Genomic DNA, 27,113 nt, shown 5'->3' with positions numbered 1-27,113 from the left:
AAAAGATATGGATGTTATTTTTTTTTATACTGCAAAATAGAAAATGCATCAAATTAGACAAATTATATATTATATATCTGTAAATAATAAAATGAGAAGGAACAAGAAGAATACAAAATTTATTATAATAATTTATTAAATATTTATTATCTTAATTAAATTAAAAATAATTCCAAGATAATAATAAAAAATTAAATTTAACTGTAACATACATTCATGATAATAATTTAAAGTAAAGATTCCATAAATTCGTATGTTCATGTAGGACACATAATAAACATCTCTATGCCGAGAAAAAGAAGTATATGATTCTTACATCAAATATTACAACTCAGGCAACTTACCAAAATTCCGAACGAATTTTCATCTCGTTGAATTCGAACAGACTACTCATTTTATTACAGAGTACATTCTCTAAAGTTGAGTAACACGATAATTCCATCCATCTGGTGTTTATTCAAAATGAAAAATGGCTGACAATAACATCATTCTAGTCATTAATTATTCAGTTACAAAGGAAAATAAAACTGAGAAAAGTTTTAATGGTAGTAAAAATAACGATATAAATTCATACATATAATACATACATATATATTTATATAAATACATACGTTAGGTTATTTATATGCATAAGTATGGGTCAAGCCAGAAATTTAACTGGATTGTGAAATTAGTAAGACAAAAAATATATAACTTTTTTATTCCTAAAAAAACCGAAGCAATAAATTAATCTGTATCTAAATATCTAGCACATACGTTTTATCTAAACGATTAGAATGTCATATAAATTTTAATCCAATTATAAATTATATACGACAAAGAGAGAGATAAAGAAAGAGAGAGACAATATTTCATTCTAGAACTGAATCCTCGTCGTATTCTTTAAGGGTGAAGGCATTGCCATCTTTCAACCGTGCTTGAAATTAGAATATAGTATCTACCGTTGGAAAGTTTAGAAATAATTTAAGTTTATTAGGAAATATTGCTTACGATACGAATAAATGAATATTTATTGGAAAATAAATTTATATAAAAACTTTCGTATGTAACTTTCTAACAAAATATAAACGCCAAGTTTTTATATGTTTCATATTTTTATTATTAAAAATATAATAAATAACAAAATATATATTTGTAATAACTTTGATTTCTAAAATAATTAAATTTGATAAAATTAGAAGTTAAAATTGTAAAGAATAAGAAATTATAAGTGAACGATAAAAAAGAAAACTATAAAAAAGGGTTCGTTTCTTAGCTAAATTACATAAATAGTACTATTTAGTTCTAAAAGATGACGTTATCTTATCGTACTTAGATTTTCTATCATAAACCAGAGCGATTATAAAATATTCCTCTGTGTGAAGCATGTTATTCGTTAACCTCGATTGCAATAAAACACATACACGTTTACTATTCTATCGTCTCTTGGTAGTAAATACACTTTTACTATCTAATGGAAATTTTACATAGGTACTTATAATCTGTCGTTCTATTTAGAAGAACTTATCCATTGTTTAATACATATATTTACGCTTACGTAGTACAACTTTTCAAAACAACAATCGAACATTGGAACTTTGTCGTAAAATACAAAAAGAAAAAGAGAATCAAAAAATGTCAAGATCATTTGATATCATGCTATAGAATAAATTAATAACAGTACGGAAAAAAAAGAAATAAAAAAAGGAACGAGGAAGGAAATGACTCAACGTCAGGTGTATATAATCGCATGATTGATCAATAGGAGAGTACGGTAAACGTTACTATTAATTAAAATTAATTAAGAAAATGTTAATATATTTTCTAAAGACGTTCGAAGTATTTAAAAAAAAAGAAAGAAAAAATAAAAAAGAAAAAACATGTTATCTTCGTTTCTAAACATACAAAGTAACGTGCCCCCGATAAGACACTTTGGTTTTTCCTTTGGTTAATACGTTATTGTACAAAGGCACATCTTTTCTAGTCTATTCTATTCCTCATGGCTCATAGCATCGTGTCGTGACCGTGATCGTTTATATGCATACATATATCTATCTACGTATGCACACATAAACGCATACTAGTGTCGCACACTTACTTGTATATCAATCATTACTATTTTTACAATTCTAATTGTATCGCTTAAAACTTAGAAACTATTCGTTTTATCTCGAAAACGTTAGATTATTATTTTATTTATTATTATCGATGTAATTATTGCTTTAAATTTAAATTAAATGACAATTCTTTTTTTGCTTTACATTCGTACCGATGATATCGTTTTTATTTTCTTTTGGGTTAAATTGGATCAACAAAGTATAATAGATGATCATGCGTGATCACATTAGAAAGTTCAGATCAAAATATTGATTTTCCTACTATTTTAAAATGATAGATAAATCCAAGCAGACATGACTTCCTACGTGCCGCCATTTGACTTTTTATCGATACTGATTGTGAGAGTAACTACCATTACGGAAGTTGATCATCATTTAGAAACCGGAAGTAGTGTTTAAAGGCAACCTTCCCGGTGTATGTTCTAGTTTGGTCGTACGATCCAAAGAGAGAGACAGAGAGAGAGAGAGAGAGAAAGAGAAAGAGAGAAAGTGCGTATTATACGAGAGATAAATTATCGCACTCGAATATTTTTTTCTCTACTTCTACCATCGTGCTTATCTAATGTATTTCTCCAATCGTGAATCACATGATAAGAAATTAACAAATCGATCCTTTTCTTTTTAACAATCAGTATTAGTTTAAAAAAAAAATATCTACTTATATTGTTGAGCGACTGAAAACGAACAACAGAACCATAAATAGAAGGAAGTTAAAAAGAATATCTTGCAATCTTTTTTTTAATTAGAAAAACATAAATAAAAAATAGAAACATTCGCAAAAATTTCCAATTACACGCATATAAAAACAAATTAGTAATAATTAATAATACGTAAAAGATGAAAGAGGGTGAGATGAAAGAGGGGAGAAACTAATATCCAAGAATGTAACGCAAGGAAAAAAAAGATAAGCGCAAATGTTAATGAGCGCGAGGGTGAAGGTGCGATGGTGTCAGTGATGATGACGGTGGGGGTAAAAAAGGGGGAAGAACATAATAGGAATGAACGGTAAAATTAATTAACCCTTTGGTGTCGTTTGTTTACAAAATATCCGCTTCCTGACGGGGCTGAAAAGCTTCGTTGTGACAGACGGGACGATAAGTTGCGCGCGCATCTAATATTATACACGGCGCCACCAGTAGCGTACAACTACAGGTTGCGAATGATTTAGTTTCTATCAGTGAAAGTCATCAATACGGTAATAGTTGGTAACTTGACAAAAAGATACGCTCCTAGCTGATGATCATCTGTTGTTTTTCTTTTTTTGTCTGTCTCTCTTCTTTAAATGTTCGACAGCTGCCAAAGAAGATTACGACCAAGTAACACTGGAGATATTGCTAATGCAACGAAATCACTTTCGCAATATGTGTGATTACAGATTAATCTGAGAACAAGATTAAATATCTCTTTGAAAAATCGTTGACATTTATATTTGATTTTTTAATATTATTTATTTTAATTATGGATGACCGATATAAGAAATAAATAATACAGTATGTACGCAGAAATTTTTGAACCCAATAACAAAATGTATACAACAATTTTTACTAATTAAAAATGATTTATGTTTACATGTAGATATCAAATTAAATTGCATAAAAATTATTAAAAACGAAGACATTGAAATAAAACGAAACAAATCTATCTTTATATTACATAGCTGTTGTATAATTCGATAAATAATTAAGGAGAAAAATAATTTAAAAAATAATCAAAACAAAACATTTAAATAAAACATGTATTCGATTTACGAATAAGCGATAATCATTTTAATCATATTTGATCTTATGAAATCGATTATTTTTAAAGGAAGGAACATGTAACCTTAGCGTAGAAAGACGATACGGATTTTATGAATGAAAGTTTTGACACATGAGAAACGAAACACTGTGGATAGTAGACGAGCGATAGAACGAACGGTTAGAAATTCGAAGGTAGCGCCGCGACAATATTTATCTAAAATTTTTTCGCAGATAAAATAACAATTCTATCTTGTGTTGTTATTTATTGTTATTATCCTTCAGATATATATTTAATCAAATAGAAAAAGAAAAAAGAGAGAGGAAGATAGATAAATAAAATATCAACATCATCTAAAGAAAAGAAAATAATGTATGAAAGATTAAAGTTAAGAAATTGTTTGAATAGGTTAACACGGTGGCCCTTGATCTTTTAGATACGGGGTTGAAGTGCGAGCTGCGGCTCGTAAACGCAGAGAGGCAGTTATGTGTGGTGTCGTCGTCGTCGCCGTCGCCGTCGCCGTCGCCTCCGTCGTCGTCGTAGAGAAGTCATAGCTGGAGCACCTTTAGTGCAGTGTCCGTATACGTAAAAGAAAGCTCCAACCGGCGAGTTGAATAATTTGATAGAAACGAATTTTCAAAAAAGGAAGGAAGAAACAATAAATAGATACGGACGAACGAATAAATGAAGGAAGGAACGAAGGAAGGAAGAGAGGTAGGAAGAAAAGAGTAAGAGATAGAAAAAGATTGGAAAGAGAGAGTGAGAGTGGAGGTTCGAAAAACGTGTTGAGAGTGTCGACGGGGCTGACACCCCGAGTAGAGTAGGTGTCCTATCGGTAGGAGGAATAACGAGTCAAGAGGTGTAAGAAGGAGTGAGGAAGAATTGTGAAGGGGAGTGGATAAGCGCAAGTAAGCAAGCGAGTAGCAGTAGCAGCAGCAGCAGCAGCAGTAATAGTATAGAGAGGTGCAGTATAGAGGGAAAGAAAGGATAGGAAGGAAGAGGAGGAGAGGAGGGAGGGAGGGAGGCCGTCGCGACGGACGTCGCTGGACGTCGCGTGGAAGAATCAAGTAATAAAGTCAAATCGACGAAACGCTGATTCTCCCCTGTGTGTCTGATGAGCTCCTCCGTCGTACCGTTGGTGGTAAGATGGCTGTGCAGCTGGATGGTGGAGGGAAGGAGGTCTTGAAAACACAATTCGCCACGCGGGAAGGAACTTACAAGCTGATGACCTTGTCGGAATATTCGAGGCCGAACAGGGTCGGCTACACCAACAGCCAAGGGAGTGCATCCGTCAGAGTTTCCTTCGTCACTTTGCCAGACTCTTCGAATCCCTCAGGGGCTACGCAAGAGCACGACGACCGAATGTGTTTTAATTTCGGGAAGGAGCTCTACGTCTACGTTTATCGTGGTGTAAAAAAGGTAAGCCCTTCTTTTACCATTGATCTACACTTTCCTTTACGATCGTATTATTATTCGAGACAAAGTTCGACAATCCTTTAAACTCTTGACAATTCTATTTTGTTCCTTAAGGGAACCAAACACGACAAGAGACATCGTTCCGACCTAACCTCGAAAATGTCTAGCGGCACAAGAATCTGAGTCGGCTCCATCTTTGCTTCTATTGAACTTTACTCCTCAACACTTGTACCTCTGCTTTTTAAACATCTTTTTTTTTCATATGATAATCTTTTTATGCACAACTTCCTCTTCTCTTAATTGATCCGAATAACATTGAGAGAACCAATTTGCTTGATGTCATCTTTTAGAGATTTTATCATTAGATCTTTAATATTGTTTTGTCAATTGCTTTCCTATGATATGATTCTTCTCCGTTATGTCATTTATTTACCAATTTCTACTTTTCATTTTCTTACTTTTTTCTAGCCCAAGGAAAGACCTAACCAAGCCAAAATAGATATTTCATTTAAGCAATTCAGCTAATACCTCATGTTGAAGTATAGAGTTTGATTATACATTCTACAAGTGTCAAACTCTTGTATATCCCTTCTGATAAGATCATCAAATAAATGGGTCTATAGAAGAAATTAGTTCATATACTCTTGTTTGATATTGTCTCCTCCCGATAAGCTCAAAGTAAATTGATGCAAAGTTCAATGTTTCAGGCAGTGGATTTGAACAATCCTGTGGAAAAGAAAACATATAAGGGAACTAATCCAACCTGCCACAATTTTAATCAAACTACAGCAACGGCAGATAGTGCACCATTATTAGTAGGATTTTCTACAGGACAAATACAATTGATAGATCCTATAAAACAAGAATTCAGTAAATTGTATAATGAAGATGTACGTATTACTTTCTTTCTTCAGTTATAAATATTTTATTATCTACGTCATTACAGGAAAGTTTAGATAAATATCAGCAATGATAAATATTTAGTTTCCTTTAATTCTGAGTAGAGTATTTCTTCTGCTTTATTTCCTCTTAGCTTTTAAAAGCTATCCCTATGATAAATGAGAAAAAATTATTAATATTTGGATGGTTTGTATAACTCTTTGATGCACTATACATAATAGCAGTTACAGTTATTTCATGAAATAATTGGAGTTGCTCCGTATTGATGTGATTAGAATCCAATTAAATAATTAAGCTTAATAGGTATTATTATGTAAGTTTATGTTGTCGTGTTATAATAACTGCACTCAAACATAAAATATCTTGTGTTATTCCCCAATGCGGGGCATCATACTTGCTTGCATTTATTCTTCACTGATGTTATAAATATAATTTTATAAATAATTTTAAGATAAACAATGACCTGTTAATAAGAGAGATAATTTTACCTTATATTATTACCTAAGAATAATCATTGTAAATATATAATACTTTTTGTTTCAGAGACTAATAGACAAAAGTAAGGTAACTTGCATAAAATGGGTTCCTGGTTCAAATAATCTCTTCTTGGTCTCTCATAGTTCAGGTCAACTATATTTATATAATGAGGAACTTATTTGTGGAACAACGGCTCCTCACTATCAGTCGTTTATGTCTGGCGATGGTTATGCTGTATATGTGTGCAAAGCTAAATCTACCAGGAACCCTCTGTATAGATGGGTGATAGGTGCAGAGGGATGTTGCATAAATGAATTTGCCTTCAGTCCTTGTGGTTCAAACTTGGCAGTTGTATCTCAAGATGGATTTCTTCGAGTATTCCAATATAATAAAATGGAACTTTTAGGATCTGCAAGAAGTTACTTTGGTGGATTTTTGTGCGTATGTTGGTCACCGGATGGTAGATACGTGGTAGTTGGAGGAGAAGATGATCTTGTAACTATCTGGAGCTTTCATGAAAAACGGGTGGTGGCCCGTGGACAAGGTCATCACAGTTGGGTGAGCGTTGTTGCATTTGATCCATATACTACGTCATATGGAGATCAAGACCCTGACTTCAGCGGATCAGATGATGAAACAATGCCTCATAATAACCATAATCATTTTCATGAAAAGTCAAATCGTTTGTCAACAAGTTCGCAAGGAGTTCATTCCAATAGGAACTCTAGTGGGTCTGAACTGAGAGTGCCAGGTGGTACGTGTTACAGGCTTGGAAGCGTATCACAAGATACCCAACTGTGTTTGTGGGACATCACGGAAGATATATTAAGGCAACCAGTATGTCCTAAACAGAGACCTTCTGCCACGGGTTCTACTACCTTCACTTCCTCGGGGACACATAATAGCGGTAATGGCTCAATGGCTAATCATCATTTGAACAATTCTAAATTGAATAATACAAATAATATAAATTATAAGGAAAACGTGAGTGGTAATAATGAAAGTAGTAACAATAGCGCGAGTACCAACACAGCAGTGTCGACTGTAAATTCATTGACACAGAGGCTAGCAGGTCTTGGTTTTGGTGAACGTAAGGGTGATAATCACAAGAGGAACTTCAGTCTCACTATGAGAGGTAGTGGTGCATCTAATAGCACGGTCGTGCAAAACAATAGTGGGGAAAAAACGAGCACCAACTCGAATTCGAGTAGTAATATGAACAGTGTTGGTGCAAGTTTAGTAGGTGCAAATAAGAAGGTCAGTTCGGTGTTGGACGATCCAATGAGATTAATAGGAACTGCCTATTGTCCGAGGTTCGACGAATGCCCAGTCCTTCAGCCATTGGTGTGCAAAAAGCTGGCGCATGAGAGATTGACTGAATTAGTGTTTAGGAAAGATTGCTTCGTAACCGCGTGTCAAGATGGATACGTATATACATGGGCAAGACCAGGTCACATGGTAGGTCCTCTTACCATAAACAACACTTTGCACAGGCCACACCATCATAGTATCCCTTACACCAATATCAATTCCTTGCGATCTAACGATCTCTGATGTGTAACTTGTTCCCAATTGTTGAGATAACTCCATAAAGTAGAATTTATTAATTATCGAAACGTCAATTTCTATGTAAATAGAAATAATATTAAGGTTCTTTACCTTGAAAGAGAACCATTAAAGATCCCTAATACTTAATTTCGTCTTATCCACTATCAATCTTACAAAGAGAGAGAAAGTGGATTGTTAAAGCAGGGGAGAGATCTATAAAATTTAATGTAAATATATATAGGATTGATATTCTAAAAAAGAGAGATAGAGAGAGAGAGAGAGAGAGAGAGAAAGTAATGTTATAGTTGAAGATCTTAGGTCGACATTTTCACGTTTCCGTGTTCTTTGTATATGACATACGCGTAAATAGATGGAATTGCGTGTTTAGGCCAATTAATTATTTACCGCACCTCGTTCACTGTAGTTAATAAATGTTAGAAGGTGCCATTAGAGGAAGCATTATAAAAACAACAAAAAATAATATTTTCTCTAAGTCTGTATTATAGTTACGTATATATGAATTACAGAAACGTAGAGGCGATTATTACTATGAGTGAACAAATTTTTATGTCGATAAATATTAAGTTGAGAATTTTCGGAATAATAATCAGTTGTTAAATGAATAATAGAGTTATTTAAAATTATATATATTTTGTGTTGATAATTTTATTATATAAAAATTTGTATTTAAATTTTTGCTTTGTAGCTTTAAAAAAAACGATATTTGATATTTTCAATTGCTTGCAATACGTGTAATCGTGATTAAATTGATGTAATGAGAGTATATAAAAATGATAGTGATAATGATAGTGAAATAAGAATGAGAATGAGAATGAGAATGAAAACATTAGAAGTCATGTTTATAGTTATACCCAGATTTATTCATGCAGTAATATATTTACTATAAGGAAACAATGGAGTTATGTAATTTAAATTTCATACTAACGGTAACTACTTCTTTCTATATTCATACAAAAATTTGATGTTACGACAGGTAACATAATACAAAGTAGATTTTGCATATCATCAAGGTCTGTTCATTCATAGTATGGACCTCCATTTATATCTGTGCCTAATGATCGTCTGGTCAAAATATATATTCGAAATGAATATTGAAGAAAAAATTGCATTAGATGAATTATAAATAAAATATATTTATGTTTAATTTGCATCGACAAGATGCATAACGCTATATTTGCGCTCTATGAGGTCTAGTAACAGGGCAGGCCCCTTAAACCCTTCTTTTTCTTCTATAAAATGTTTGTTATTAGCTTAGCTTAGCCAATCATAGAGAACCAACGAATTATTTAGCTGAACTATTGTCCCAAACTATGATAATGTGACATTTAATCCTTTGTTGAAAACAATGAATTGCCTTCTTGTTGTACAATAAAGCAAAAAAGTTGAATGAAAAATTGCTGCTTGCTTCCTGCTTGAATTTTGTTACCAAGTGCAATGCAAATGTTATACAGGAAACTTTTGTTTCGCGACAAAAAAAATAAATACATTCGAAGCATTCACTTACGATTCTTTTTATCTTAGCATTCTTATATTTCGCATGAACACATTATTACTATAGGAATGTTAAATTTATAACTTTCAATTATGTAGTCAAATTAAGTTTCCTGATACTTTTTGCACACAGCATTTGCGTTTTGAAAGTACCCTGTGCTCACTCATATTTTTACAAATATTTAACCAGTCACAATTTTTGGAAATAAATTTTTCATATAGAGTGCGTTGCTTTTTTTATAGTGACAGTCTTATAATTTAATCGGAAGATGCTTGCGCTTGTTTCTTAAAGCCGGTGGGGCATTAATTTTTTACTTTGATTGGAAAGATTAATGTTCTGTACCAATGCTTTGGCTGATGCAAGAGAATCGTGGATGAGACTTCCCTGAGTTATCGCATGGTACGTATGAATTATCATTTATTTCATTCGTTTATTGCTTAATTAGATAGATAGAGCATAATATAATGACAAATAGAGCATTAGTATAAGCTTAGAATTTATTTTAATGTGCCTGTATTACGAGGCATTTTGTATTTACAAATTTAAGCTTTAAAAACTTTTTTCGATGCTATATTGTTGCACTAGTTCTTTTATTAGAATAGAAAATGGTTATTTTCAATTATAGACAAAATTTATAGGATGTAAAATAGTAAATTTTTAAATAATATCTGCTTTGCTTTATTCCAGCCAGGCATTGGACAGGTTGGTAATGCCCTACACGTTGTCAGTCCAGCAGAAGATGGGGGTACTATAGTATAGCCACAGTCTGATACAAATGTAGTATCAAATCATCATGACGAATATGTCCCATCGTCTTATACATTGCAATTTCCAGAATTACAACCACACACTCATTATCGTCATTTGTATTATGTGTGGCCAAGTGAAAATTATTCTAGCATAGTTCAATGATCTTAGAAGAAAATTGTTATACGGCTTGATGCATCTCTTCATTTAGTATCGCTAAAAGTCGTGCATTATTTATCATTTTCTTTATCTCCTTTACACGTAAGACAAACGATTTACCCTCAAATTTATATTCATAAAACCTTTATATAAGAACATATTCATTGGAAAATGGAAGAAGAATCAAACTGTATACATGTATATATGTATGCATATTCGTGTCTTATACTGCAGACTTATACCGTTGCGTCATTCCACCAATAGAAGTTTATTTATGTATAAGGGTTTCTATCGAGAGAAATCTTTCAATATTGAAAGTTCCGTGTCTGTGAGAACATTTGTACTTTTACTATTCATTGAATATATACTGCAGTACAGTTTGAACATAATATATTTAAGAGGAATATAAAAGAATTGAATAGAAAATTATTGTAATCAGTCAGAAAAATATGTAAATAAGACAGAACTGAAAACTACATTGAAAAAGAATATCTTAATTTAAGTATCTTATTTGTCAAATATCAGCAAACATTTTTCCTAAACATAGACAAGTACAAGATAATATTGTACATTGCAAACTTGAATCTAATGCCTGCATTAACTTAATGTTTTCTTTCAAAATAAATTATTGACGAAGTAAACAAATACAAGAATAATATCTTTGACAAATTTGGAATTAAATTTTCTTACACGACAAACGTGCTATGGAATTAAATATTTGGAAGGCTCCTTCCGTTTCAAGTTCTATGAGGAATGCTTATCGCATAGTGACATACATACATGTACAGTTAGTGAAAAAAAGATTTTACATGAAAAATAATTTTGTACCTGAGAGCTATAAGATATACATACATAGATGGCATATAATATGATCATTCCAAAAAAAATGGACGTTAACGAGAATTACACGTTATAGAATCAACATAATAAAGTTTATTTGATCTATGACCTTAATATTTAGATGGCATGGACAAATACTTTTATGCAAAATTAATTAGATCAACAGAACGTCAAATGTATATTGTTTTGATATCATTCCAAATAAACATTTTAAATTCTTATTTTCTTTTATTTATGCTTTTCTATTATCATTAACATTTTGATATTAAGATAATTTAATACATTTATATTCTGTCATAATGTATATTACAAATGCATAGAATTTTAACATAACATTATATATAGTTTAAATTCCTCTTTACCATTATAATCGAGAGATTCATTGCAAGTAGAGAAAATACAAGGATAATTTATAAAATAATCTAACACGATGCAGTATTACTGTTTTATTTTTCATAACTCGGGGATAGCTTTTACATATAAGTGCTACAATATAGTTCTCAGGTGCAGAAGTGTACCATGATGAGAAGAAAAGAAAATTCTTAACACAAAAGACCTAGAAGGTATATGGCAAATTTAAAGAGTAAACAGTATTTCTAACAGAACGTTCTCTAGAGCGAATGTTATTTATTAATATAAATAATAATAATAATAATAAAATAATATTAATATTAAATAATAATATTGATAAATAATATTAAATAATAATTAATAATTACAAACAAACAAACAAAAATATTTATAGTAACATATAGAGCGATTATCCGCATTGTTATAAATGATTCCTTTTTATAGCTTGAACATAACGACATGTAAAACAATAATGTCGACTTTTATCCTGTGAGGGCATTCTTTTTAGCATATTTACATTTAAGAAAAGAAGAAGGACAGGGATGAAGTATGTCGTTAATAATTGCTGGAAAAACAAAAAGAAAAAAGAAAATATGTGTTACAATACTTTCTTTTCCTTTCTGATTAAAATAGTACCTAAACTGATAAGTATTCGCTATAATGTATTATAAAATGTTAAGCTTTGATGCTTAACATTATTCATTTGCGAATTAACATAAAAAAGAGAGATTTTGAATATTACTGGACCAAACAAGTTTCATGATTGTTTTCAGGGACGTGAAATACAGACACAGGGATTTTAAATAAATGTATCTTGCCTACATATATGAACGGTTACACCTATGTCTAAATTGCATTCCATATCTCAAAACAAGAAAAAGAGGGAAAGAAAGAGAATAGTTCTTTTCACAAAAAATGTAATGAATTGCAGTTTTATTTCACTAATTTTAACTAATATTATTAACACAATTTACAGTTACTTTTATGCATGTATATTACATGAAAAGTTTGCAACAAAAAAAATTTTTTATATTCTTTTTGCATAAATATTTTACATGTTTAATATATTTGAAATATGGGTTAAAAATTTTATGTATAAATAGTCATTTTATAATGATTAATAAAAAAAGGGCTGATTTTTGTGTAATCTAGAAACATTTATATAAATTTTTAATAATCTCGTATGAATAGGAATGAATGAATGTGAGAAGAAAATACAATAAATATACCAAAATGGACAAAGAGAAAAAGAAATAAAAGATTTTAAAAAATACTGTTGCGCGCAGACCTTAAAAAATATGAAATCATGAAATATAAGGATGCAATTAATTGCAAGCGATGACTGAAAAAGATGATGAACTTGAAATGAGATTTATCAGGAGATATTAGACTGTAATTTGATTTAGAGAAAATGCTGCAATATATATAACGTTCCTACTTTAATAAAAACTATAGAGTTTTATCGATATATGTTTTTTTCATTGTTATATTTTCATCATTATATATATATTTTTCTTTCCTTTTATTATGGATTTTAACTTTAATTTTTTCATCAAATCAGTTCTAACATATTGAAATCATTCGTATTTAAATATATACATATAAACGAATATGTTTCATACTTAATCATTTAATTATATTATTTTAAAAAAAATTGATAATTGATGAATTGACTTCAAATAATTTATAAATTTTTTTTTGTTATTAATTTGTATATATATACATATATGCTTTTATTTATAATTAGAATATCTTTGATAAATAGATATGTAATATTTTATGATGATTTTTATACATAAGTAAATTTATGTGATCAGAATTAATTTCAAAAACTATTTGACTATACTCTACGAGGTTCTTTCAAAAAGTTTGAAATCTCAACTGGAAGATACCATTACTTGTCAAAACTATTCTAATGCTAACAATAAATACAATTGTATATCCTTTGAAAGACACATTTGAAAATTGAATAGATTTTGGAAGCTTATTTGTTGTTGTTGTTTGACAGTCGTTTTGTATCAATCTATGTCAGTGTTTTAAAGAAAACAAATCGAATATTCTGTCGTAATGAAATTTTTGCATTTAAAAATCCATACGCATGCGCAAATAAAATCGCAGTTAGGCGCTATTTATGAAAATTCCATTTCATCGTTTGCCATTGTAAAAAAATGAAAGAACAGCTGAATTTAAACATGGTTGTATTATTTTAATTGATGATTAATATTCGAGACAACCAATAATACGGTCATCATCGATAACATCAAAAAAATTCACCAAAATGATACTGAATGATCATTGAATCAAAAATGGTAAAAACTGTGGGCATATCGAAGAAACACATTCATCATATTTTACATAAAAAATTGATTAAGAGAAAGTTGTCTGCGCGTTTGGATCTCTAAAACTACAAAAGAAATTAAAAATAAAGATAAAGATAACAAGAATATATAAGAAAATAAAAAGCGTAATTTATGCTTCGAAAAAATACACGATAGAAAAATTTCTCAACACCAAATTCAATGAAGTTCCGATCAACAAATCGATGATAATACACGTCTGGCTGGTTACATATATTATCTATATCTGTAATAAAATAAATGTGAAGTTTTGAATTTGGCCAATTTTTCTATGTCACTTTTTTCATGCTAAAAAAAAATACGATACGATTTACAAAATCTGGAATCAAATCTGTACTGTGTAGTACTAATTCTCTCAGCGTGTTTATCTTTGTTTATAAAAATGTACATTCTTTGTAAGTATAAATGAAAGAAACATTTCATTGTTATCATAGAAAGCCTTATTTTTTACCCAATTACTTTTCCCCCTTTTGAAATTCGAGTTCAAAATCTTCGTGTATTTTATTTAATATTATTTCAGATATTTATAGCATAAATTACACGCAAATACAAACGAATAGACTAAAATATTTATTGAAATGATTCGTTATTTCATTTTTTACACAAAACATACTACCCATGCATGTGTATGCATGCATCTTGTGTAGGTTTAAAGCAATTTCCGAGAACTTCACGTAGAGTTTTTATTTTGTTTCACGTAGTAAACAAAAAAAATGTCACATAATATTATTTTACGGTATAATAAAATTGATTAGTCCCTTATTTTAAGTTGACTATATAACAAAGAACCGATGGACAGTAAGGATGGGAAAACTGCAAATAATTCGATTCGAAAACGATCGCTTTCAAATAGCAAATTTACAAATAGGAAATAATATTATTGGTCGTAATGATATAACAGGGGTGAGTATAACTCCACGTATATTTGTTCTTTCATTTCAATCATATTATAATATTGAATATAATAATGATAATAATTTGTATTATATCCATTTTTCTGTTACGTTTTTATTGTAAATTATGATCATATACAAAAATTATTTCATTTTTGTTTATTATCACTTTTTATCTAGTTATTGCTTTTAAATTTTGTATACAACGAAAATTAATTTCATTAAATCTCAATGGTGGCACCACTTAACTGCTCTTATGTGTTTATACACAGTTGTACAATTGCATCTAAAGAATATAATTTCGTGTATTAAGTTTTTTTTTAATAACATATTTTGTTTATTCTTTTATTTTCTTTTTATTTTTACTTTTATTGTAGATCTTACGCACGTGTTTACGTACATAAACTTAAGCGGATAAAGAGATTAAAATAATATTTAATATCTATAAATAAGTTTTTATGTTATAGGTTAGGTTTACATTATTCTATACAAAGTATAATATACATTTATGTTTTAACATATATATATATAAATATTTACATTTATTTTATTATTTTATAATTTTAGTTTAACAAAGAACAGTTCATTAAACAGGCTGTAACAATTAATTTGTCTCCGAGTGGTGATATAACCCTAACACCGGTAAGATTTAATTATATATTTATAAATATTTATTAAAATACACTTAACAAATATACTTGTAAACGAAATTGAATGAAATAATGTATCTTGATGTTCAGAGCATGTTTGTAATTTCAATATTGTTTTTCTTTTTGCCATGTACTGTATTTTATTTTTTGGTTATTCTATTTATTGTTACAAGATAATAATATAAATAATAATCTAGATTTGTTGGATAATATTTATTAGTATCAGGTCTCGCCTTGTTATATAAAATCAAGTGGATCATCTCGATGGCATCTTCTTAAATTAGGTACATCTGTTCCTATTAAGCCAGGAGATATTTGTTCCTTGTTATCAAACAAATGTTGGTTTAAAATAATAACTATGTCTGAAACGGCGGAGAAAGATAATCATCTACTAAAAAGAAAGGTCATTACCTTTTGATTGCGTTATTTGTTTTTTCTTATAGCAATGTTATTTGCATCTAGATATTAAATTAGATAAAATATACATACATGTATATATATACATGTACGTATATTACTTGTGGTATAGTGTACCGACGAATTAACATTTGAACCATTGGATAAAAAAATATGTTTCGACGCACCTCAAATGCCGATAGTTTTGCATGGCAATGGTTCTAGCAAATCTCAAGATAGTAAAGATTCTTCCAAGCCTACAGTCGTAGAGATACCTGTCTCGAACAAAGGGAGTAGTATCGATGCATCTACATTTTCCAAGGATATAGATACTAGGTTCTTTACTTTATTAAATATTAGTAAAAAAAAGGAAAAATGTTATTATAAAAAAGCAATATATAATACTCTTATTACAACTGTGATTGTTCTCTTTGAACAATAGCTTGCCAGAGAATAATCAAACTATTCCAAGTCAAATATCGGAAGTAGAAAATCCAGATTTATCTAACGCTGTTAAAGAAAATTCAAATATTCAAGAAAAGGAAGAGAAGAAAGTTGAAGCAAATATTAAACAGGAGCGTGTTATGCCTTTCAGTGCTAATGATGAGTCAAAAACTTTAGTACAACAAGATATGCAAGAAACAACTTCTTTGTCCACACCTGAACAAAACGAAGCAAATATATCGAATACTGAGCAAGTACAAATTAAAAGAAATAAGTGTGTTTACAAGGATAAATGTTATAGGTATGCAGATCCTGTCGATATATTGTCCTTATATATTTTATTAAATACTTCAATTCGATTTTTAGAAAGAATCCACATCACAAATTTCAATTCAGTCATCCAGGTGATCCTGATTTTGAAGAAGTTGACGAAAGACCTGAATGTCCTTACGGTATCAAGTGCTATCGCACAAATCCTCAACATAAGGCTGAATATCAACATTCCACTATGCGACAACGATGTGTGCCACCAAGAGGTCAATATGTACCTGCAGTGGAATTATTATTGGAGGATGAATCTAGCGATGAATCTGTTGATGAATCAGATTATGAGCCATCTGATTGCGATCACGATGGTGTCTTTACTGAAGAGGAAATGGAAAATTTTAGCCATGACAGTGACTATGATTTTTATGATTCAGATGAAAGTAACAGTGATCCTAAGGATTCTAATAGTGACACCAATTAAGATAATAGAAAAGAAATAATGAAAAGTTATACTTACAGTATAACAACAAATTATTGATGTGATAATATTAACATGCAAATATTAAATTGGCTAATATAAGTCAATATAATATTTGCTGTTTATTCACTTAAAAAAAAACTAAATTAATTTATTGAAAAACCTAATATTTTTTCAGTCTAGAAAAATAATATTTTAAATTTATTGGCGATATATTATAATTGTTGATATATATAAAATTTCATTATTTTGATCTCGGAAGAATAACAGAAAAATATTTTTACATTCAATGTTTTTATTCGTTTAAATTATGCAAAAAGAATTAATATTATCACTTACTATGAAAATAATGTTTGTTGAATGTAAATATAAATATAAAATATTATGTATTTCTCATTATTATTATTATTATTATTATTATTATTATTATTATTATTATTATTACTATTTAAATGCAAGATATAGTCTTAATTAGATTACATGTTTTTATTATTTTTTATTAGACTTGATATCCTTCATCTTCATCTGCCATATAATCCTCTACAGCTCCAATGGCAACATCCGCCAACATATGTTTAGGTATTTCTGAACCTCTTACTTTGATAGTATAGCAAACATTTTCCATTTTAATTAAACTTTGTTTTAACGTATAAAGTTTTTTACCCATGTCTTTATTAAAAATATTGGTACACCCTAGAAATCCTTTGTGCATATTTCTAACAAAATTACAAGTTTGGTAACAACTAGCTATATCTCCTGTAGCTAAATTATTAATACACTTTCGCATTAGTTCTCCAGTTAAATCTGCTATACCCATGATGTATTCATTTGGAGTGATTAACACTCGTGTCATTTTTGTTGGTTGCAGAGAGTTTTCCGAAGCGAATTTAGATTTATCTGATTCATTATAAACCAATGACTTTTCTAACTCAGTCCAATCTTGCATAAAACCGGATTGTAAATATTGAAAGAACGTGATTGCTTCTACATATTCTTCAAGGCCAGCTTTATATGCTCTAAGATATTGATAAATATCCTGACCATCTAGTTCGTATGCAACATTTTTAAAAAGAGTTTTTCCAATATTATCGAATCTCATCTTAGCTTCTCCAAGTACTGCATCTCGTTTACTTTCTTTGTCCAATGTATGTAAGAGGAATATTATTCTCTTACTTTCTATCGTAATATCCCGACTTATTTTAACGAGTTTTTCAAATTTATCATGCTTCGTATCCAATTCGTTGGAATATGCTCTAAACTGTTGTATAACCACATTATTTTCGTCTATACTTTCCAAAATTTCTCTTCCCTTATCTCCAACATTGATTTTGTTTTTATTTGAGTGATGTCCACGATTTCTTCTCTCAGCTAAATAAAATAATACAAAAACAATTATTTGGTCAGTATGATGTATACAAGCAAAGATATTTTCTTAAATTAAAATAGATTCCTTAAAAGAAAATAGAACAACAAACAATCTATCTAAAATATCTAATTTATTAAAAATTAATTTTAGGTTAACACATCGTTAAAGAATATTATATTCATTTTTTGTTATACCTTTTTCTTGAGGCATTATAAATATTCTTTATTTTCTTTTGCAAATAGATTTAAGAATAAATCATAAACAATAATTATAATTGTCTCGAAGTTTTATTTATCACAAATGAAAGATTAATAGCAACCATCACAATTCATAACAGATATCTCTGATTATATAATCGATTTTTCGGAATAAAAGGAGGTTATTTAATATCCGTAAATTAACAAATTTGATTAAATCCTTCTATATATATAATAATAAACAAATTAATGTTTTTCTAAATAGTGCAAATATACATGAGTGCATATAAGCAAATACTGTGCCATTGGCGCGACTTCAGCAGCCAATTAGGACTCAGCAAGATAGTCAAATATTTTCATTTGATATTATTAAAATCGAAATTTTATGTAAATATTTACGTGATTTCATTATTAATGCATTTTACATGAAAATGAATTACCATTGATGCATTCATTGATTTTTAATTTATAATATAATTAAATGCTATTATTTAATAAAATAATAAAAAATGACTAGGTCAAGAGATTTGAAAATTTATACTAAAAATAATTCAATGAAATATTTAAAAAAATTTTAAAAAAGAAAAGCTGTCATTCGCGAAAAAAATTATTACGTCACAGTAAAAAAGAAAGATCCAAATAAAAATTTGTTAATATAGAAATATATGTATATGCATGTGTGTAATATATATATTTGTAATATATATATTTATATATATATATATATATATACAGATATACAAAATCAATGCAAGGAACGGTAATATTAGCGAGCACGAATTATTTTACTAGTTTATCGAAAATAGAGATGCTTATCAAGATTGAGTACACGTCGATTGGTGCGAGCAATATATAAACGATTATTTTCATGAATTGTGCATTTCCTTTCGGTTCTTCGAAAAATATCATCTAATTAATCGGATTTAAAGTTGTAAATAATGCCAAGTAAAAAGAAAAAATATAATGCTCGTTTTCCAGCGGTAAGCATATAAATTTCTTTTTAGATCGTGGTATTGTTTGATAATAAAGCATTAAAATAATGAAAAATTAAATTTTACCTATAATATATTTAGGAGTAATTATTATTAATTATAATAACGCAAATAAGTCTGGATGATATCCGTTAACGTGTTAGATAAATGAGGATTAATTGTTTTATTTATTTATCCATCGAGTATTATTTTACATATTATCGTTGCAACATTGTACAGATAACTTAACCTAAAAAATGCATCTCAGGGTCGTATTAAAAAAATTATGCAGACCGATGAGGAAGTTGGAAAAGTTGCTCAAGCAGTACCAATTATAATTTATATCCTTTTTTAACATTATTATAATGTGTTTTTAACAATTAAAGAAAATAAACAAACATAATAATAATAATAATAATAATAATAATAATAATAATAATAAAAATTAGTTTTACAATTGTAACTGTTTACCTTAACCATATATATACCTAGAACATTAGAACTATTTGTACACTCGTTACTTACAAAAACGATGCAAATTACGAGTGCCAAGAATGCTAAGACCTTAAGCCCATCCCATATGTAAGTAAGTTAAATAATTATACTTAACTTAATATAATATTATATTAGATTAAAAATATTATATCTATATATTTATATTTAACTAATTTAAGTTGCTATTCTAATTATGCTTCATAGGAAACAATGTATTCTATCGGAAAGTCGCTTTGATTTTCTTAAAGATTTAGTAAAAGGTTTACCAGATGTAGCAGGCCCTGATGAAGATGTTCCCACACCACCTTTAACACCTGCCCCGATAAGTGTAAACATTTCTAATGCGACTACATGTCCACCCGCAGGTTGTTATTCAGATCGAAGGTATTTTATATTTTGTAATATACTATTTTATTTTATTAATTTTCTTTTAATAATATATTTTCTTCGTTAGCTCTCAAAATCTGTTATCAAACGATATAAATGCAGAACATAAAATTTGGAAAAATGATGGAAGAATAGCAAATTCAAATGTCAATCTATTGAGCGATGTATCTAAAGTCTGTACTACGCCTCAAGTTCCAGAGTTTCAAATTTCTGTACCTGCATCATTTCAAATTAGTCAACCTAATTTTTATACGGAGGTCAATCCTATGAATTCGAGTAGTAATTCCGACTCGAGTACAACTAATCATCCAACATCTAACTTTACTCATACTGCCAATATCGACGAAGATTATGACACATAGTTATTTTATTTAGTTATTTACAATATTACTTATAATACTAACAAATTTAGTGTATTTAATGAAATTAAGCAACACATATGTCACAGAAATATTTTTAAATTGTTAATAATATGTTAAGTATGACAAGCGATGATTGCGGTTTCTAATTGAAGTAGAGTGTACACTTTTATATTCAGCTCTAATTACATCTTGAAAATATTTTCAAAATATTCGTTTACTTATCTTGCTGCTATTTATTTAGATCAAGATATTTTTTAATATAGTACTTTTTTTAAAACTGTTTAAATTTTTAAAAAGAAAAAAATATTACCACACTTTCTGAATTTATTTAATTTATTCCTATTTAAAATTTTCCCTAATTTTCTATTTTATCGATTGTTCTTTCATTTTGTCATTCTAATAATATGGAAACTTCTCATTTTATATTGATTCTTTTTTACTTTTGTTACATTCGTAATATTTTAAGTATAAAGTTATTTCTTAGTTAAGAGTAAACGAAATTTAATTTTAATTTACAGAAAAGAAAAAATATTTCTATAGTTTATCATAAAATACAGAAATTTACAACAGTAATAATATAATAGTTAAAAGTATTTGCTATGCAGTGTTAAGTATAGCATCAGAGAGAGAGAGTAAGAGAGATAGATATAACATTTGACTATTCATTAAAGGTCTGTGATTACTTCGTCACGATTTTCTCTCGTTGCTTTTTTGTCCCCTCAGCTTCCTCTTGCCGATGTTAGAAGGCGTTATATGGAAACAACAGCTATGGCCACAGCCTATCTTTTTTATTCGGTTCCGTGGCTGTAACGTTGCATTTCTAATCCTGACATTCTTCAACGTGGTTTTGTTATTACTTTCTAACTGAGCGCATGTGTCTCATGCGCTGATGTGCTTATTCATGAGCTATGAATCTGTTACTAGCACAGACCGAGTTGGGATTAGAATTAAAAATTAACCTCTTAAAAAGATAATAATATTTAACGAAATACGATTGAAATTATTTGTTTCCATTAAGTCTCATAATATTTAAATATTATTTAAGATGGTTTCACGAGCTTTCATTCAATTAAGTGAAAAAGTTAAATTAATTTCTAAACCATACTCTCTGAGAATTAATGAAGTTATTAATAAAGTAAAGAATTATGAAATGCCAAAAAGATTTAAGGGAACTATAGTAGAACGTTGGGGTAAGAATTCATTTAATGATGTATAATAACTTAAGTATTAATATGTTTGCGTTATGTTCAATATCATGAATATTATATTGAAATTTGCAGGATATTATTGGAAAAATGTATATATCGATTACAGAGAAGTTTTTGTTGATACTATAAATGATTGCAAGGCACGTCCTATACGCGCATCAATATTTGCTACAGGTATATTTTAACGCTTATAAGGGTGATTCACTAACATTTGCCACCAAGATAGCTCCGAAAGTATGATAGTAACAGAAAAGTTTATAGAACGAAAGTTACATGAAAAATTCGGGAGCATAATATGACGTCAGTTTCTTTTTTGCTAGGTTTAGTCGCTTTTAAGATTTAATGTTTATTTTCTTAAATGGAATGCTATGTTTTGGTACTTATTTTCTGATAGCGGCTGTCGTGGCGAATCCAACGATATGTAACATTAAGGTATTTGAATGTCAACGAAGGTCAAGTCTGGCGAATCAGCCAGCCACGATACAGCTCCTCCGCGTCATGCTTGCGTCAGCGTTGCGTCATCCTTTAGGTGTCCGACAAAGGACGGAACAGATATCGTCCGAATAGTGTTTATTTGTTATTGTCAGGTTTTGTATTTAATGTTGCATATCGTTGGATTCGCCACGACAGCCGCTATCAGAAAATAAGTACCAAAAGATAGAATTCCATTTAAAAAAAACCAACTTGACCTTTAAATCTCAAAAACGACTAAACTTAGTAAAAAAAGCTGACGTCATATTATACTCCCGAATTTTTCATGTAACTTTTGTATAAACTTTTCTGCTACTATCATACTTTTGGAGCTATCTTGGTGGCAAGAATTAATGAATCACACAGTATAATTTGTATACTAAATATAATCTTTTCCTTATATTATAGTTTTAGGATCTGCATATTATTTATGCAAACATAATCCAGATGAAGAAACTTATCGAAATGATTTATTAATGAATGCTTTTATATTAATGCAAGTAAGCGAAAATATCCGTAATGAAGAATCGGTAAAACATATAGAAATGATAGAACGGTTTTTCAATGAAGGTATTTTAAGAAGAACGAATTTCGGTATATTTTCTATAATATGGTTGGATAATTACGACCGAGACTGTTTTCTCTATAAAGCTGTCTGTCCTTACATAAGACTGCATTTTTTAGAGTTTTTTGAAAGGATAATAGATATAGGAGTTTTAGATAGATGGTGGATAATGGAGAAAAAAATGATGAATTACGACATAAATGACAAAGAATTTGAAATAAACATGCTTGAGTAAACATTTAGATTTTACAGTAAATAGAACTTTGTTAATTAATTTTTGGTTTACAAAATTTATCTTTATCTTCTTTCCCCAAAAATATAATTTTATTTGGAACTACGTTATTCAATTAACGATGTATATCGTTATATGATACTTTCTGTATATATAATATTAGGTTTCTAAAAATAAATAATGATTATTAATAATAGTATATAATATTATATAGATTGTTAACTCCTTGCATTATGATTGAACGTGCTGAGCAGCGTGCTATATTCGATGCTTTTTATGTTTGGCCTTTAAGATTCGTTATGAGTACTTCTTCTAATGTTTGGGTTGTAAAGTGTATTACGAGTCTCACACGTAGTTATAGTGCAAGGGGTTAATTAAGTTATCGTTATATATGTACCTTGTGCATAAACTATAGCTGTACGACAAGGAATATATATCATCATTCTGTATGGAAGCCCAGAATATGGTTCAGGTTGCGTAAAATGTTTAACATTATTATCAACTCTATGTTCACCTCCGTATTCTTTATTATCGCTACATAATAATATTTTATATGCTCCTTGTTGCCTCACTCCTATTGTATAATCGGCGAAAGATTTTGTCGGATGAAAATTGAAAACAAACGTAAGCCCAGCACGATCGAAAACTATTAATTTATCATCCTCGTGTTTCCAACTAACATAACCCTGAAATAAATCCAGATATTTATTATTTCATTGAAACGTTAGACAAACTTTTATAATACGTACAGGATTAGCGTTTAACCATCCATATTTTTCTTCTAAATTATTCACATCGCGATCCCAATTATTCATAAACTTATATTTCAATAAATCGTCATCCACTAAATTCCATTGTCTTCTTGCATAATGATAACTATCTCCGTTACCAGCTCGAGGGAAATCCAACCATTCTGGATGACCAAATTCATTTCCTACATGTAAATAAATTAGTTTTTATACATTCAATTAAATTATTTATTGTATATATATATTTTTATATTTAAAGTATATTATGTTTGTATTTAAATAAAAACAAAAAGAAAATTTCTGTGAAAATTACTTGTGATAAAAAAAATATATATATATATTATAAAATAAGAATAAAAATGTAAATGAAATTCTACATGATCTACTTTTTATAAAGATAATTATACGAAGCACTATCAGAAGAACTCTCACCCATGAAATTTAGATAAGCTTCTCCGCCCAAGGCATGTGTGATAAGCATGATCATATTATGAAGAGCTATACCACGATTAATGATGCTACTTGGCGTAATTGTACTCATATGCGTATACATTTCTTTATCCATAAGCCAAAATGCTATAGTTTTATCTCCTACGAGAGCTTGATCATGAGATTCACAATAAGCAACTGTTTTTTCCATCCATCTGCGGTTACTTAACGTCCAACAAATATCACCCATGTTCCAATCTTCATCCTTTACTTCTTTTAATAATTTAATCCATTTATCGGGTATAGCCATTCCTAGTCGGTAATCAAATCCAACGCCACCTTCAGCGACTGGTCTTTAAAAATAATGTACTTTCTTGAGATGCAACTTCTATACATTATTACAATAATCATGCTTATAAGTAGACTTTGTTTATCATTTAATTTCATCAGCTTCCTATTTGTGTGAAGAATATATAATAATATTATATTAATATTTAATTGTATTCGAGTTTATACCTGCATACACCAGGCATTCCACTAACATCTTCGGCTATCGTGGTAATTTCAGGGTACAGATCATGTAGCATATAATTAGCAAGCATTAAATAAACCACACCTTCAAAATCAACATTTAAACTAAAATATTCATCGTAATGACCACTGAAACCTTGTCCAAAACCTCTCGAGTGATACAGCATTGATGTAACTCCATCGAATCTATGTTAGTTGCGAGTCATCAATATTTGATATTATCTAACTAGCAATGTATAATGAAATAGAAAAAATTATTTTTACCTGAATCCATCGAAGCCGTATTCATTTATGTACCAACATAAATTTGAAAGTAAAAATCGTAGTACTTCGTATTCCCCGTAATTAAACAATCTACTATCCCAAAGTGGATGTTGTCCGCGATTTCCAGAATGGAAGAAACAACTGTCTGTACCATCGAACATGTTTAACCCATCTAAAGTATTTTTGGACGCGTGTGAATGTACTATATCTAATAATACGTAAAGACCATGAGCATGAGCTTCATCTATCAATTCCTTTAATTCCTCCGGTGTACCATATCGAGACGAAATAGCATAAAATGAAGTCACCTATTAATTATAATCCAAAATAAGTCTGTGTAAATATTAATGTAAATATTCAAAATAAATAAAGGAAAAGGTAATGTATAGCTACTTGATATCCAAAACTGGCATAATAAGCATGTTCCATAATAGCCATTAATTGTATAGTATTGTATCCTTGTTTTACTATACGTGGGATTATTTTTTTAGCGAATTCTAAGTATGTGCCAACTCGTAATTCCTCCGTAGCGATACCAACATGACATTCATATATTCTAAGACTTTCCGGTTTCTTTGGTTTAGGATGACGAAATTTGTAAACCTAAGAAAAAAAGAGTAATATATATTAATACAATTCAATTACAATAAATATTTCATTTGTAAATCTTACTTGTTCAGGATTGGGATGCCAAATACGTTGTTTAAATGTTGTGCCTTCGCTTCGATTTGCTGGCTGAGTTACATATACGGCCCAAGGGCTAAGTCTTTCCAACAATTCATTATGATGATCCTTAACAATGACCTTAACTTCAGAAAGATGTTTTAATGGAGAACTACCGTCTGGATTTGGAGGTAAATATAATTCCCATTTACCATATTCTAATTTTTTGTATGGCGTTTTAGTTTTATCCCAACCATCTTTAACAAAAAAGTAATTAATGGTGTTAATTAAGAATAGTGGTATTTGTTCTTAAGCCTTTGGCCAAGAATGACTAATAAAAATTTTATTCTATTTCATTTTAATTAAAAGTAGTATAAATAAAATATATATATATCAATTGTGTGGAATAGATTATAAAGTTAAATTACTTACTAAAATCTCCTGTTAAAAATAATTCTTGAGCACCAGGGGCCCATTCTCTTGCTATCACACTATTGTCTTCATTAATGTGTATCCCATATGTATCATATGCTTTGGTAAATTTCTTTAAATTACCATCACCTTGTTCTATTTTGTCTAAATAATGTTTAAATAATCCATATCTATAAGATAATAAATATATAATATATATTATAGTAAATAAATAAGATAGAAGAAAAAAATGATAGATTGATTAAGAAGATGATTTAAACTTTATAAAGATACCTTGTACGTATATCATTTTTATAAGGTTCCAAATATGGGTCTCTTTCTAATAAGGTTTGTAATTCTGGAATTACTACCTCTTGTGGGTCTATATTTGATATCGAATTACCCATTTTAAGCAATTCATATAATAGACACTTTTTCCTTAAATTAAAATATCCTCACAGAACCCGCGCGTGAGCGGCCGTGAATGACGTGCCAAGGTGAACATGGAATGCACAACTAGTATATGGCTGTGTTGTGACGGCC

General features: G+C 29.4%; 6 protein-coding genes and 1 long non-coding RNA gene across 13 annotated transcripts; 5 read left to right on the top strand and 2 right to left on the bottom strand.

Moving 5' to 3' along the window:
* The first annotated feature begins 1,250 nt into the window (after positions 1–1,250).
* On the top strand, positions 1,251–1,596 carry LOC122522437. Its single transcript, XR_006305058.1, has 2 exons — positions 1,251–1,470; positions 1,542–1,596. It is a non-coding gene; the product is annotated as an uncharacterized LOC122522437 (long non-coding RNA).
* A 2,940-nt stretch (positions 1,597–4,536) lies between these two features.
* On the top strand, positions 4,537–12,664 carry LOC122522436 (WD repeat-containing protein 20). 6 transcript variants are annotated; one of them, XR_006305057.1, is made up of 5 exons: positions 4,537–5,252; positions 5,957–6,139; positions 6,693–8,084; positions 9,930–10,086; positions 10,379–10,470. XR_006305057.1 is itself a non-coding variant. In XM_043643538.1 (4 exons), exons 1-4 carry the CDS (start codon positions 4,980–4,982, stop codon positions 10,439–10,441), a joined length of 1,911 nt encoding a protein of 636 aa, XP_043499473.1. In that variant the 5' UTR covers positions 4,537–4,979; the 3' UTR covers positions 10,442–12,664. The 6 variants fall into 6 exon arrangements, 4 of the variants coding, with proteins under 4 accessions (XP_043499473.1, XP_043499472.1, XP_043499471.1 ...); XR_006305056.1 differs by having other exon boundaries at positions 10,375–10,466; XM_043643538.1 differs by lacking the exon at positions 9,930–10,086 and having other exon boundaries at positions 10,379–12,664.
* Positions 12,665–14,945: 2,281 nt separating this feature from the next.
* LOC122522122 (aprataxin and PNK-like factor) lies at positions 14,946–17,284 on the top strand. The gene is made up of 7 exons (XM_043642932.1): positions 14,946–15,044; positions 15,507–15,527; positions 15,602–15,676; positions 15,905–16,087; positions 16,214–16,416; positions 16,523–16,825; positions 16,891–17,284. The coding sequence occupies exons 1-7, from the start codon at positions 14,946–14,948 to the stop codon at positions 17,270–17,272; spliced, it is 1,266 nt and encodes a 421-aa protein (XP_043498867.1). The 3' UTR covers positions 17,273–17,284.
* A 456-nt stretch (positions 17,285–17,740) lies between these two features.
* On the bottom strand, positions 17,741–19,182 carry LOC122522433 (translin-associated protein X). The gene is made up of 2 exons (XM_043643531.1): positions 18,830–19,182; positions 17,741–18,637 (listed from the first exon to the last, which is right to left on the bottom strand). The coding sequence occupies exons 1-2, from the start codon at positions 18,843–18,845 to the stop codon at positions 17,769–17,771; spliced, it is 885 nt and encodes a 294-aa protein (XP_043499466.1). The 5' UTR covers positions 18,846–19,182; the 3' UTR covers positions 17,741–17,768.
* Positions 19,183–19,554: 372 nt separating this feature from the next.
* Positions 19,555–21,254, top strand: LOC122522434 (dr1-associated corepressor). 2 transcript variants are annotated; one of them, XM_043643533.1, is made up of 5 exons: positions 19,555–19,812; positions 20,072–20,144; positions 20,292–20,385; positions 20,503–20,682; positions 20,753–21,254. In XM_043643533.1, exons 1-5 carry the CDS (start codon positions 19,771–19,773, stop codon positions 21,045–21,047), a joined length of 684 nt encoding a protein of 227 aa, XP_043499468.1. In that variant the 5' UTR covers positions 19,555–19,770; the 3' UTR covers positions 21,048–21,254. The 2 variants fall into 2 exon arrangements, with proteins under 2 accessions (XP_043499468.1, XP_043499469.1); XM_043643534.1 differs by having other exon boundaries at positions 20,044–20,144.
* Positions 21,255–21,770: 516 nt separating this feature from the next.
* LOC122522435 (mitochondrial import inner membrane translocase subunit Tim29) lies at positions 21,771–23,547 on the top strand. Its single transcript, XM_043643535.1, has 3 exons — positions 21,771–22,237; positions 22,328–22,429; positions 23,135–23,547. Exons 1-3 carry the CDS (start codon positions 22,093–22,095, stop codon positions 23,524–23,526), a joined length of 639 nt encoding a protein of 212 aa, XP_043499470.1. The 5' UTR covers positions 21,771–22,092; the 3' UTR covers positions 23,527–23,547.
* Positions 23,530–27,081, bottom strand: LOC122522432 (1,4-alpha-glucan-branching enzyme). Its single transcript, XM_043643530.1, has 10 exons — positions 26,865–27,081; positions 26,592–26,761; positions 26,169–26,416; positions 25,890–26,099; positions 25,497–25,804; positions 25,218–25,418; positions 24,705–25,054; positions 24,273–24,457; positions 23,921–24,209; positions 23,530–23,690 (listed from the first exon to the last, which is right to left on the bottom strand). The coding sequence occupies exons 1-10, from the start codon at positions 26,975–26,977 to the stop codon at positions 23,683–23,685; spliced, it is 2,082 nt and encodes a 693-aa protein (XP_043499465.1). The 5' UTR covers positions 26,978–27,081; the 3' UTR covers positions 23,530–23,682.
* Between the last annotated feature and the right edge of the window lie 32 nt (positions 27,082–27,113).

This window comes from Polistes fuscatus, unplaced genomic scaffold (genome assembly GCF_010416935.1).
Source record: "Polistes fuscatus isolate 324 unplaced genomic scaffold, CU_Pfus_HIC Scaffold5, whole genome shotgun sequence".
Lineage (NCBI taxonomy): Eukaryota > Metazoa > Arthropoda > Insecta > Hymenoptera > Vespidae > Polistes > Polistes fuscatus.
The sequence above is the reverse complement of the archived record's forward strand: the minus strand, read 5'-3'. Positions and strand labels throughout refer to the sequence as shown.